Source organism: Taudactylus pleione, unplaced genomic scaffold (genome assembly GCF_031769625.1).
Source record: "Taudactylus pleione unplaced genomic scaffold, aTauple2 ptg000015l, whole genome shotgun sequence".
NCBI lineage: Eukaryota > Metazoa > Chordata > Amphibia > Anura > Myobatrachidae > Taudactylus > Taudactylus pleione.
The window spans coordinates 7,127,651-7,142,140 of record NW_028284417.1 but is presented as its reverse complement, the minus strand read 5'-3'; the positions used below and the strand labels follow the sequence as shown (position 1 = coordinate 7,142,140).

Here is a 14,490-nt window from a genome sequence, read left to right as displayed (position 1 = left end):
ACATGCTAAATTAAAAGATAATATCACCGAGATGTACGATGACACATTCAGGTATACAGGGAGAGAATTGCAAGCGTACAAGAAAGAACTGGTGCAACACAGGCTAGTGTTGCATTATTTAACTGCTGTTACTGGAGGGTATTGCGTAACATTGGCCACCCAATTTGGAGTAAAATGTTGCACTTATATCACCAATGATACCAGCAACCCTAAGGAGGTGATAGACCGGAAGATGGATGAAATTCTGCAGCTAAAGTGGGAATTTCGCAAGAACCAAAACGCTTCAGTGGCTGAAGTAGGGGAAAAGATAGAAGGATGGGTGTCATGGCTGAACCCAGTGAAATGGTTCTCAGGTCTAGGGGAATGGGTCCAGGAAGTGATCGCTAGCATAGGCAAATTCTTAATCCTTATACTGATTGTCATCATAATAATTGGCATATGCGTCCGGTGTGTTCCTATTGTGTTGAAGTGTGGAAAATGTAAAAACAGAGTGAAACGAAAGAATGAAACTATGATGGTGGTCAGTAATGACAATATGTATACTGAGGTAAATATAAAACTGCATTACAACCCTGAACTAGGAAATACAATCGTCTTGATGTATTATATTTAGACATGCATAGAATGTATTATTGAAATGTTATTCATAGAACACCTCAGATAATGTAAAGTCTCAATTCCCCTTCAAGACTCTCCTTATAGGATAGGTGCATCCCCACATCTTTCCCATGATCCCTTAAGGATCCGCGGTGTGCATATAAGGGCAGTTTTATGTCCCTCCCGGAGACGCATTATCTGAATGGTTCAAATGACCACACTGTGTCATACCATAATAACATTGAATGGTATATTCTCATGCATGGCTAAACAGATTCAGAATAGGTTGTGATAGCACTTGATTGGCTATCAAAGGGTGGACTGTCGAAACCGAGTAATTGAGTTTGGCAATTAGGAAAACCTGCACGACGCCATCTTTTGAATGGCAGCAGGACTCCATTTTAGAAAAGAAAGCTTACACAAGCGCCATTTTGTCAAAAATACATAGTACACAATCCACAGTGCAAAATTTATAAAAGTAGCAATTTTGCTACTCACAGCGCAAAGTTGCTAAAAAGTAGCACGAACAGCTTTTTAACAATCTTCCCCTAACACCTACCGACGGTGTTTAGCAGACATAAAATAACTTTGCAACACATTAAAATCACCACAGACTTATATTTGAGCAGTAGCAAAGTAGTGGTGTTTTCCCTGCATTCACATTAACACATACACGATGTAGCAAAAAGTAGCAAATTAGTGGTGTTTTCCCTGCACTTCACGTTAAACATAGGACAACGCAAAATAGCGATTTAGACGCACAGCCAGCTTTTTAGTGACCTTTCCCAAACCCATACTGGCATGCTCACACACATACACAGAAGCCTTTCCAACTTAGTGCTGGTCGCTAAGTGCCCAACAGACCCTCAAACGCACAACGCAATTTAGTGTCATTTCTCCCCACATACACATTTAAAAACAATGGTCCCGCAGCGCAAAAGGAATGATTATTACTTGGTTTAATCGCAATGTCAGCATATAAAGAAATGAATGTTTTCTGTAACTATGTCTTAGTAAATGACAATTGGACTGTGTTTGGTGCCGTACTGATCTACTCTGTTCCCACAGCGTTCCGGTGGCAACGGTGAGAAGATCAGAACATGCAGCTATGAAATATGAATGTTAGAGAGAATAACTTCTTGAAATGTTGTATGCCATAGTTAGATTAGATTTATTATGCAGTGAGAAAGTGAACACAATCAGGCTGTTAGAGGCTGGGTTGTGTCTTTGCACTGACCTATGAATTGTACTGTAATGGAAGAAGCAAGAAGAGGAACCAATGAGAACCTGCCAACGTATTCTATTGTATTGCTTATCCCAGTACGGGTATATATGTGAGTGCTCTGAAACAAGATGCCAGTCTGCGGTGTTCCTGTTATGCTGTTCGACGGAGGTCTCATTATTGATGCCGGTATCTGGTCCCAGAGCGCACGCATATGTATTGACTGTACCTTATGACCTAATGTTTGTACAATTTATTTTGCGCTCATTGTTAGATCATAGCGTGGTAACATCTGTACTTTTACCTGAATAATAATCTTTAGCACGTTGGACCGCTATTCAAATGTCTTAGAGTTTTATTAATGGTATAATTAAACACAGCGCTAATTAGCGACATCTTGTGGTTTTAGAAGGTATAGGCAGGTTTTGTCTTAGAGGTTCTAGGCAGGTGAATCTTAGAGGTTTATAGGCAGGAATGTACTAAAGGTTTATTTATGATTCAACAGAAGCCTTGGAAGAGGACACATAGCCTGCCTGATGGTCAGATGGATTCAGTGTGCAATACTTTGCTTGGAAGCCGGCCAACCAGGATGAGCGACATCATACCGGACAAACAGGGAATCTGTTTTCCGTAGAGATGAGGTTCTATCCTATCTAGATCCTGAGGGCTCTAATGACATCCAGGGATCTGGAAGCTGGTTAGTCCTCTGGAAGAACCGGGACCACAATAGGCTGGTTTCTGTGGAACGCAGAGACAACTTTAGGAAGGAATGCCATCTGAGTTCAGCCCTATCCGCATGGAATATCAAGTATGGAGGATGACAGGAAAGAACCCTGAGCTCCGACACTCGCCTGGCCGAAGCCAGGGCTAGGAGAAGTACCACCTTCCACGAGAGGTACTTAAACTCAACCATCTTTAACGGTTCAAACAGTGAAGACTGCAAGAAAGAGAGGATGAGATTCAAATCCCACGGAGTCATGGGAGGGACAAAGGGAGGTTGCAAATGGATAACCCCCTGCAAAAAGGTCTGAACATCCGGGAGTAAGGCCAGTTGCTTCTGGAAGAAAATGGACAGTGCTGAAACCTGAACTTTCAGGGATCCAAGACGTAGGCCCACTGAGAATCCTGCCTATAGGAAAAGAAGGAGCCTGGACACCTTGATCGTTGTAGGGGGCCATCCCCGCTTTTCACACCAAATCACCTAAGCCTTCTAGATACGATAGTAGTGTCTGGAAGTAACTTCCTTCCGGCCCTGGAGCATGGATTACAGTAAATGAGATCCTCTCGCAGCGGTAGAGGCCACGGATCATCTATTAGCAGTAGACACAGGTTGGAATACCAAGCTCTGAGGGGCCAATCTGGAGCCACTAACAGAACCCTGGCCCTTTCCCTCTTGATGCATTGCAGAAGCCGGGGCAGAAGTGGAATTGGCGGAAACAGATAGACGAATTGGAACTGACAAGGTGTAGTGAGTGCGTCCACTGCCACGGCCTCTGGGTCTCTTGTCCGAGAGCAGTACAGAGGCAGATGATGATTGTGTCTGGACACCATGAGGTCGACTTGTGGAAGGCCCCACCTCTGAACAAGCTGTTGAAACACCTTGGCATGGAGCACCCACTCCCCGGGATGTACGCTCCGACGACTGAGGAAGCGACCTTCCAATCGATCACGCCTGGAATAAATATTGCTGATATTGCCATGTTGAATTCCTCCAACCAGAGAAGAATGCAGCTTACCTCCTTCATTGCTGCCCAACTTCTGGTGCTGCCTTGTTGGTTTGTGTACGCCACCACCGTGGCATTGTCCGACTGGACTCTGACGGCTTGACCCCACAACAGGTGATGCGCTAGTTGAAGAGCATAAAACACTGCCCGTAATTCCAAGATGTTTATGGGCAATCTCACTTCCTGTGGAGTCCAGCAACCCTGGAAGTGGTTCTCCAGAGTCACTGCCCCCACGACCTCAAACTCGCGTCTGTGGTGAGGAGAATCCAAATCCGAACCTCTTGCCCTCCAACAGGTGAGATGAATTCAACCACCCGAGAAGAGATATCTGAGTTCTGGGGGCCAGCTTCACTCATTGGTGAAGGAATAGATGGGATCCCAACCACTGGGAGAGGAGGTCCAGTTGAAAAGGCCTGGAGTGGAAGTGGCCGTATGGAATGGCTTCAAAGTTCGCTACCATCTTCCTGAGGAGTCATATGCACAGGTGCACCAATACTCATCGATGTTGTAAGATGAGCCACACCATCTACTGAATAGAAGTTGCTTTTTCCTGAAGAAGGAAGACCTTCTGTCAAGAATCATCCCCAGAAATTGAAGCCTCTGTGTTGGCTGCAGATAAGACTTGGGAAAGCTATTACAGAATGTCAAAGAGATCCCGCACCAGGCTATCTATAATACATGTTATATAAGTGGGGGCAATCTTTCAGCTACCCATATGGACTTCAATGTATACTTAAACCATACGTGCTTATTGTCATTAGGTGCTACCCATTGATTCAAAATTAGGAATACTTATATCAAGAACAAAAGAAAAGGAATCAATTTCAAGGAGGGTGCACTCAAAAAACCCCTTTAGGGTTTAAAGGGGTTTTTTGAGTGCACCATCCATGAAATTGAGACTTGGGAAAGTTCAGGATCCACCCGTGTTGTATGAGGAGCCTGTGAATCACCATTGTGTTTTATAATAATTGTTTCCTGGAAGGAGCTTTCAGGACGAGATCATCCAGGTAAGGGACAATCGTTACTCCCTGGGTCCAAAGGAGAGTCATCATCACTGCCATTACCTTGGTGAATACCCTTTGAGCCGAAGATAGGCCGAAGGGTAAGGCCTGGAATTGAAAATGTGAGTCCCAAATTGAGATCGTAGGAACGCTTGGTGAAGCGGCCAGATGGGAATGTGTAGGTAGGCATCTTTTATGTCCAAAGACAACAGAAACTCATTTTCCTCGAACACCACAATGACAGATTGAAGGGACTCCATCTTGAACTTGAATACTCTCAGATAGAGATTGAGGGCCTGATTCAGAGCTGAACGCTCTGACCAGAGCGCTCGCTCTGAATCAGTGCCCTCCTACCTGAAAATGGAGCGGCCTCCTGGCCGCTCGCATAGCTGTGGGTGACCACCCACAGCATATGCGAGCGGCCAAAAAGATGGTCACGATGGTCTTTGACCATCGCGGCCATCGGGCTTGCGACGAGACCCTGCGGTAGGGTCTCGCTGCCGCAAGCCCAGGAGTGATTTTGGCTCTATCAGAGCCAAAGTCACTCCCGCTGACATCATTACTGATGTCAGTGGGCCCGGAGTCAGACTCTTGGCATTCCCATGGGAACGCCTCCGTCTGGCCACCACGCCTCCGGCACGCCCACCAAAGGGGGCGGGCTGTCACTCACCATCGACAGCATGCCCCCTTTGGTGCGAGACCCCGAGCGACGTATTTCTCGTCGCTTGCCGGGTCTCACGCATGCGCACGACGGAGCTCCTTCTGTCATGCGCATGCGGCAAACATCGACCCGGTTGCGAACGACATTTGCTCGCGAGCGGGTCTGAATGACCCCCTGAGATCCTTCAGGTTCAAAATAGGTCTGACCGATCCATCCGGCTTCGGAACCACGAACAAGCTGGAGTAGAACCCTTTTATTTGATGTGTGGGGACCTGTACCAACACTCGAGCATTCAGAAGTTTGTCTACAGCTTCTTGTATCACAACCCTTCTGTTGTTGGAAACTGGCAAACCTGAGGTGGTTGGATCTGAAAATCGAGTTTGTACCCATGGATGATGAGGCCCCTGAACCCAGGTGTTTGGAAAAGATTGTGCTCACACTGACCTGAAATCTCGAAGACAAGCTCCCACTCTGGGGTCCCCCAGGGGAGAGGGATACCTGTCATGCACTAGGTTTGGTGGAGGACTTATTGACCTGGTGTGTAGAGGTTGCTGCAGCTCTACCCCTACCTCTGGAACCATGAGCAGTGGTAGGTCCTCCTCTGGAATGGCCTCTAAATCTTCCAGGGGCACAAAAGGACTTAAAGGACGGTCCTAAAGAAGGCTTACGGAAAGCCAGAGCAGCTGAGGGGTGATAAGAAGATTTACCTCCCGTAGCCTGGGAGATCCACTTGTCCAGTTCGGGTCCGAACAGGATGTCACCAGTGAATGGAAGTGCTTCCATTTTCCGTTTCCAGGCAGTGGTCAGGATAGAATCCAGCTCTTCAGATGCTGGAAAGGAGGTAGCCAGTCTTTGCTTTTGCTAAAAGATAGATGGCCAAGCTTTTTACCTTTTTTGTTACATTACATTAATTATTTTTTTTTTTATCTGAATTGTATGTGATGGATCTGCACAAAATATTCTAATTTGGTGAAGTGAAATGAGAAAAAATATATATAAAAAAATAAATCTTTATAAATAAAATTCTGAAAATTGGCATGTGCATATGTAATCATCCCCTTTGGTATGAAGGCCCTCAAAAGTTCTGGTGCAACCAATTACCTTCAGAAGTCACATAATTAGTGAAATGAAGTCCACCTGTGTGAAATCTGTGTCACATGATCTGTCAGTATAAACACACCTTTTCTGAAAGGCCCCAGAGGCTGCAACACCACTAAGCAAGAGGCATCACACCATGAAGACCAAGGAGCTCTCCAAACAAGTCAGGGACAAAGTTGTTGAGAAGTACAATTCTGGGTTGGGTTATTAAAAAATATCCAAATCTTTGATGGTGACCCGAAGCACCATCAAATCCATCATCATCAAATGGAAAGAACATGGTACCACAACAAACCTGCCAAGAGAGGACCGCCCACCAAAACTCACAGATCGGGCAAGGAGGGCATTAATCAGAGAGGCAGCACAGAGACCAAGGGTAACCCTGAAGGAGCTGAACAGTTCCACAGCAGAGACTGGTGTATCTGTGCATGTGACCACAATAAGCCGTACACTCCATAGAGATGGGCTTTATGGAAGAGTGGCCAGAAAAGAGCAATTACTTAGTGATAAAAATAAGTAGACACGATTTGAGTTTGCCAAAAGGCATGTGGGCGACTCCCCAAATGTATGGAGGAAGGTGCTCTTGTCAGATGAGATTAAAATTGCTATGTCTGGCGCATACCCAACACATCCCATCACCCCAAGAACACCATCCCCACAGTGAAACATGGTGGTGGCAGCATCATGCTGTGGGGATGAATTTGAGCAGCAGGGACTGGGAAACTGATTTGAGTCGAGGGAAAGATGGATGGTGCTAAGTACAGGGATATTCTTGAGCAAAACCTGTTTCAGTCTGCCTGTGCTTTGAGACTGGGACAGAGGTTCACCTTCCAGCAGGACAATGACCCGAAGCATACTGCTAAAGCAACACTCGAGTGGTTTAAGGGGAAACATTTAAATGTGTTGGAATGGCCTAGTCAAAGCCTAGATCTCAATCCAATTGAGAATCTATGGTCAGACTTGAAGATTGCTGTTCACAAGCGGAAACCATCCAACATGAAGGAGCTGGAGCAGTTTTGCCTTGAGGAATGGGCAAAAATCCCAGGGGCAAGATGTGGCAAGCTCATAGAGACTTATCCAAAGCGACTTGCAGCTGTAATTGCCGCAAAAGGTGGCTCGACAAAGTACTGACTTTAGGGGGGTGAATAGTTATGCACGCTGACGTTTTCTGTTATGTTGTCCTAAATGTTGTTTGATTCACAATATATAAAAAAAAACACAACTTCACAGTTGTAGGCATGTTCTGTGAATGAAATGATGCACACCTTCAAACATTCCATTTTAATTCCAGGTTGTGAGGCAACAAAACATGAAAAATGCAAGGGGGGGTGAATACTTTTGCAAGGCACTGTAGCTAGCGAAAGAGCCCTGGATGCTTCAGGTGGGGAGAGGGTAGAACTCTGAGATCTGGAAACCTCCATATCATTACAAGAGGTTTCCAGTTCTGCAGTCAGGAGTGACATAACAGACAAGAACTGCGCTGCCCAAGACGGCGGTTCCTGTGTCTGGAGTGATCCTTGAGCCTGCTGCTCTGAATCACAATTGTAACAAAACAGGGAGCTAGATGATTGTCCCTGTGTAAACTTTTCTGCGCATTTTGTGCAAGAAAGTTTTCCGTGAAGCTTTAGATCCTCTTCCAGCCACGGTATACAACACTGACATACAAACACTACAGTAGTGTAGTAGACAGTTTAAGAGTAGAGACTGAGATATATAGTAGGAGATAAGGGCAGAGAGGAAGGAGAGCCACACCAGCCCAAACAGCGCTGTTAGCAGTGCCAAAAGCGCTTATGTAAAAATCACAGAAGTAATTACACTGTGCTCCTATAAAGCCTAACCCCACTGATCACTCTTGAATTCTGGGGAGGCTGTCTCAGTCCAGCAGCAGTACTGTAATGGCTGTCGGCTGTGCTATGGAAGCTCCGGGGCAGCTGGGAGCAGACCTCAGTGTTAGGCTCCACGCCCCCGCTATGGCGCCCATATTAAATACTACATATATCGCCCACGGACTGCCGCTGCCTAGCAAACACTGCCTGTTTTAGTGCCTGGCAACCCTGCTAATCTGGAAACTAGGATATACTCATAGTCACTGCCTAGGCTGCCGGTGACGATAATGGGGGACCGCAACGTGGGCCGCATGCAGCGCGTCCTGGTACTACCCTGGAGACAGTGGTCTCTGTAGCCGAGGACCCATGCGCGAGCCCCAAGCAGCTGTGATAGGGTCCCCCCGGCAGCTCCATCGTCACAGACAGGCAGGGACAGTCAGCTGCCTGTCATGTCCTCAATGCTCGTATTCAGCATCTTCTGTAACTATCTATCTATTACACTAAACAATGCCCTGAGAAGCCTTGGCTTGTAGGGGGGTATAGAGAGGGAGTAGCTTGTCACACTTTCTAAATTTAAAGTACCAGCTCCCGGTTAGCACACATCTATACCCCACTGTCATGAAGTCTCCAGTGTTCCCAAATGGATGAAGGAGAAAATAGATTAAGTACTATTGTGCAATTTATACTCCCAGGGGGAAAATAATGTATTGCTACTTAGAAAAATCTAGGGAAGGACTCAGTGATACCTACCTTCCCATCCCTGTTCTGCTCCAAGGAGAGTATGGTCAAGGTTCCCTTGCAATGCAAGTCCTCCTCACCTCAGGTCCCCATAGTGACCATACTGCTTGAGAATGATGGCACTCTTCCAGTTGAGACATTTTCTATGAAGTGTCCCTCAGTCTGTTAAGTAAACACTTTCATTTCTAATATCTTCTATAATTGTCACGTAGCAAATCAGGGGAATTCGTGCTTTGCAGCAACATGCACATAAAAATGGGGCATAATCACGTCATTTTGTGGTATGCTCAAATTTCCCAGGGTAGTGCTTAATGCTTCCAAGGCATTACACAAAGCTGCCCTCTCCTCCCCTACAAAAGACCCTGCTATTGGTGCACATGGTACCTATTCAGCAATGTGAGCTGAGACACACCGTACCTCCTAACTTCCCAGCAGTCAGGTCAAAGGTGCAGAGAAATAGAACAGCTGGACAATCTCCTCAAATTATATCTATGTCACCTATGTTTGGATAGTTGAGAAGTTTACATTTCTTACCAGTGTGCACAAATAATACGATTGAAATGCAGAGTAGTTATAAATGCCTGAACCTTCCTGAAAAGCTTTTGGTTTTCATAAACTTTTGAAGCCTGCCATCATTCAGTATAGTAAGATCTCCAGTGTTGCAGAGGCCAGGGCACACACTCGTTTTTTGGGCCACCCATTCCTCCCCAGTAAGTATAGGCCAGTCGGCCATCGGTTTATCCCCGTGTCTCTCCAGCCTTACTCCAACTGTGTCTCTATGCCTCAGCCCCCCCATCTCGCAGCCTCATCCCAATAACGCTGAGCCTCATTCATCCTGTCACTCAGCAGCACCTCCCATGTCTCTAAGACCCACCCGTCTCTCCAGCATGCCTCGTGCCACTCCACCCTCCCTCGTGTCTCTTCAGCCCAAACTTACCTTCTGCTGCCTGCTCCTCATCACAGCCCCTCTGCCATTCAGTGGCATGACTTCATGACATCACATGACAGCACACACTGGGAAAATAAAAACTTTATTGCATCACCAGTCCTGGCAGAGGCCTGCCAAGGATGATAAGCTCCTGAGTTTGTAATTTGACCCTGAAGGGAATCTTTGCATTGGCTATAAAACATGGAAAACTGAGTCCAACAGCTGTGAGAGGGAAGGACACAATTTATCTGAAGGGTCGGTTTCAGGATGCAGCTATGCAGCCATTGATGAAAAAAGGTTTTGGAAAATATTTCAGTGCTTTCCAATCTGGGGAATCATGCTGCCCTCAGAGAGCTTATACACAGTATAAAGAGGTGAAGTGCCAAGAGAATGAAAATAATATCAGTAATAGGCTGCAATGCAAAATGCGTGTCTTCTGAGGTTTGGATGCTAGGTCTGCCTCATGGCTAGAGAGGAACGCTAAAGGAAGTTATTGCCAGAGAGACTTTATTTTATGATCTGTTTAGTTCATGTATGAAAATTGTATCTTATGAACCTGTACTTTTTAATATAGAGATTTGTGTGCTGGTTGAATATAGAATATGACTGAGTTTATGGTGTGTCTGTAGTCATGAGCCAACTGTCTACTGCAGGAGATTGTGATCCCTCTAATCCATCTCTACAAAAGGTACATGTTTAATGTGGCTAAAATGCAATGCAGAAAATTATATTTTAACTTTTTGCAAAATGCACTGTTACACTGAGATATGCACAATGATGTCAAAATTATAATCATAAAAGCCTGTGACTGACCTGGGTAGAAGAATATCCTCCAAGGTAGTTTCTCTGTTGACTTAACCATTTCATCACTGCTATCCCCTCAGCAACACGATTCTGAATTACATGTGACAAAAGGACATATGATGCCACTTCTATATCTGCAGAGTTTGGTTGCCACCAATTAGGCACTGTTTGGACATGAGATTTCCAGAACCGTAAAGTACCTGTAGTTGAATATTATACTTAATACTTGCATATGTTCCATATTACAGGTTGCCAAGCTTACAACAAATGATTACAGCTTACAACAACATGATAAAAGCTGATATTAAAATGGAGAACTTTCACATGAGTTACAGTATACTATAAAAGTAGTCAATATTTACTGATCAAGTACATAAGAATGACAGATGGATCAGGCTTGCAGAAAGGTTTTATTTTATTTGCATTTGCCAAACACACTAAAAATTATTATCAGTACAACTCACAAATAGCTCAGGTTTTCAGATCTCAACATGAAAACGTAAGGATTTCAAGTATGTGTGCCAGCTCTAGATAAATCTAATATAACTGATAAGCGTGAGCTACAGTACGTGTTTTGTTTAAACATGATATGTTGGTAAAACAAGAAGATTATTTTAAACATGTCCATGTACAGCAGTGGTGTCAAAATCATGGCCATCGAGCTGCAGTGGAATTACACATCCCAGCATGCCCTGTCCCAGTTTAAGTATGTCCTGAGAGCAAAACTGTGGCAGTGCATGCTGGAATGTGTAGTTCCACTGCAGCTGGATGGCCACGAGTTTGACACCACTGATGTACAGTACAGCTTCAATATTTTCAGGTACAGAAAATAATCAAGTCTTCTTGTACATGAACTTCCTCAATACTGGCTGATTACATCATCATCATACAATTATGATACATTTTAATACTCACCATAAACACATTTTAAAAGCAATAAACATTATGACAATGGTGGCCAAATTCTGACCTGAGGGGCCCCCAACAGTTCAATATTACTGACCACATTTTAAAAGTTCTGCAGGTTGCATTGAAGAACATGAACTGTTAGGGGGTCCCCCAAATATGACTTGCCTTATTGGATATAACTGTTCTCAAAATCTCAAAAAAGCAAGGGGGGATTTACTAAATGTTGATTTTGGCCCTTTGGTCATTTTGCCATCAGTTTTGCACACAAACCATTTACTAAAGTCAGAACCGATGGCAAAACGACCAAATAAACAACAGTTTAGGACATCAGAGCAAATATCAATATTTTTACATAGATAAGTATAGGAGCTGCAGATTTACTAATGGTTGGTTTGCAAACCTACCAAAACCGACCAGAAAGTTACGACAAACTTACCTAAAGAATAGACTTGCCTGTGGATAAAAAATAGAAAAAAAAATGTGTGCCCCCCTAAAATCAATAACCAGCCATCAGGGGCGGATCTAGACTCTTGCTTTAGAGGAAGGGGGGGCGGTGTGTGTAATTATATATATATATATATATATAATCTCATATGTGCACACTTGGGCCATCTAAATCTATCTCAGCCCCTCCTCCCACACATACCCAAGCAACTTACTTGTTCCTGATACCAGGGCCGTGGAAAGCAGGCTTGGGACAAGGAGAAGGGGGCATGGCCTAACCCCATAATAAAAAAAAAAACCTCTTTGCAGCGTGATGCAGCATGTCCACGCATGTAGGAGGCTGCCAGTAGTGTGGTACGGGGAGGATCGCCCTAATCGCCCCCCTCCCCCCCTGGATCCGCCACTACCAGCCATGGACCTCTGGGCCTAGGCTGGTATTGGAAAATAGTGGGTAAAAAAGATGTGGTAGCTGACGGTATAGTAAGAAGACACACACAGCGTGGGGCCCCCCTGCCATAACAGCAAACAGCCCCGAACTGGTCAGCCCAGGCATCCCTAGGGAAGTGGTGACCCACCCAAGAAAATGGCGTACCCCTCCCCAAGGACTATCCCTGGGCTGAAAGCCTAGTGCTGTTTCCCGCACCCCTGATGGTGTAGGGTGTAATTGTCATTAATTGTTTTTACAGGTGGCCTAAAAGTCCCAATAAACCTGCCGCAGCATGATGGCACTTGTTGAACCACAGGTGACAGCATGCCTAGACATCAAGGACCTGCTGGCTTATGTAGTCCACCTGCAAAATAATATCAAAATAAAGATAGTACATGGGCACTGTATGTTGTATTATTTTAATAAATAAACACTTCCCAACACTCTGTCTCCAAGTTATTACTTAGAAAATGCTGGAATCCTTTCGGTCCATGTAGCATCCAGGGTCTTGGAAATTAAAAAAAAAAAGAGGAATTGGCTCTGTAGAGAGCCCCAACAAAAAAGTGACAGGATCACTCCTGGTCACTGTCCATAAAATGAATGGAGACAAGCTGACTGGCTGAGAGTGTGGCAGGGGCCACTCTAAACCAATCAGCTTCTCTCCATTCATTTCTAAGGACAGTAACCGGGAGTGACCCTGTAGTTGTTTTTTATTTTGCCAAGACTATACCCAGCAGATTGACGGAAGGTTTGCCGTAGTTCTGCTTTAGGGTTTTCAAAGCTGACAGGTATCAACATCGGTTTTGTAATGACAGTCAAAACTGATGCATAATAAATGCTGTTTTTTTTAGAATGCAAACCGACATCGATAATCATAGATACACAATAGCTTTTAAATAGATCTCAAGACGATCCTTAGTAAAATTACCCCAAACATGTGGGGTCAATCTGTAACAGTTTTGGTTCCTCCTTATTTAGTAACCTTTGTGTAGAAAATTGAAATTACAGCCAAGCCTGTATAACAGTAACTATGTTAATCCCAATAATATATTTTGCGGGAATGTCATAACATTAGGGGTAAACACTTATTTTTAATAGATTTCATTTTAAAACAGTTACTTTGAATAATGTACAGAAAATAAAGCATTGCTGCGCAATTGTCCATAAGGATAGAAATGTGTGAACTTTTCCAGAAGCCCATACACAACATAATTCAAAATTGGTCCAAATATTTAGACTGCTAGTGATGGATTTAAGCCTTAATCACTGGTTTCACTCTGTGCAACAGGCAGGAATATTGTCACAAGCTTTAGTAGTAATCAGACCAGCTTCCATGTTTCCACATCAGATAATGTATGCACTCAAAGTCAGTCGTTATAAAAAGCTCTCTGTAAAATATCACTCCGATGTTTTCTCCTGTCTAGTGTCTAATCTGAGATGTACAAGGTGCAGAGGTTATGCTTCCCAGTGGTGATAGATGCAGCTGTTCAACATAACAGGCTGGACAAGCTACATGGGGATTCTAAAAAGGTTTTCTTTACTAAGCCCAGTACAGCATCATCATTGGCGACCAGCACGTCTCAGACACTACAGATATCCAGCAAGACACAGTCACCATGTTGCCAGATTGCTGAGTTAACATACTGTACCAGTATCTAATTCTTATATCAGTATTCTCATTGATGACTATAGTTTTTCTTTGACCACACTTGCTACACCATCCACTGTTAAGTTGCCTCATGTCATGGGTTGAACCCCTACTTAATTGCTTATCACTGTACGTGAGCTTGACTTTGATTCTGGCCACCACTATCTAAAACTGGGTACACACTAGGCCAGTGGAGTCAAGCTTGCGGCCCTCCAGCTGCAGTGGAACTACACATCCCAGCATGCACTGCCACAGTTTTGCTATTAGGGCATGCTAAAACTGTGGCAGGGCATGCTGGCATATGTAGTCCCACAGAAGCTGGATAACCATGAGTTTGACACCCATGCACTAGACGATATATATTTCACGATTCGTCAGTTTAAGGTGAATTGGAACGACAAATCGTCTACATTGTCCAGTACATACGTACGTACGTACGTACGTACGTACGTACGTACGATCA

The 14,490-nt window shown here is 44.5% G+C and overlaps 1 protein-coding gene across 1 annotated transcript in view; it reads right to left on the bottom strand.

Moving 5' to 3' along the window:
• The window catches only part of LOC148542096 (CD109 antigen-like), a 333,340-nt gene that overhangs the window by 62,869 nt on the left and 255,981 nt on the right, over nucleotides 1-14,490 (bottom strand). Inside the window, exon 27 of the mRNA XM_088470525.1 lies at nucleotides 10,609-10,799. Within this exon, the coding sequence (XP_088326651.1) occupies nucleotides 10,609-10,799 (191 nt within the window). The remainder of the gene's footprint in view (nucleotides 1-10,608; nucleotides 10,800-14,490) is intronic.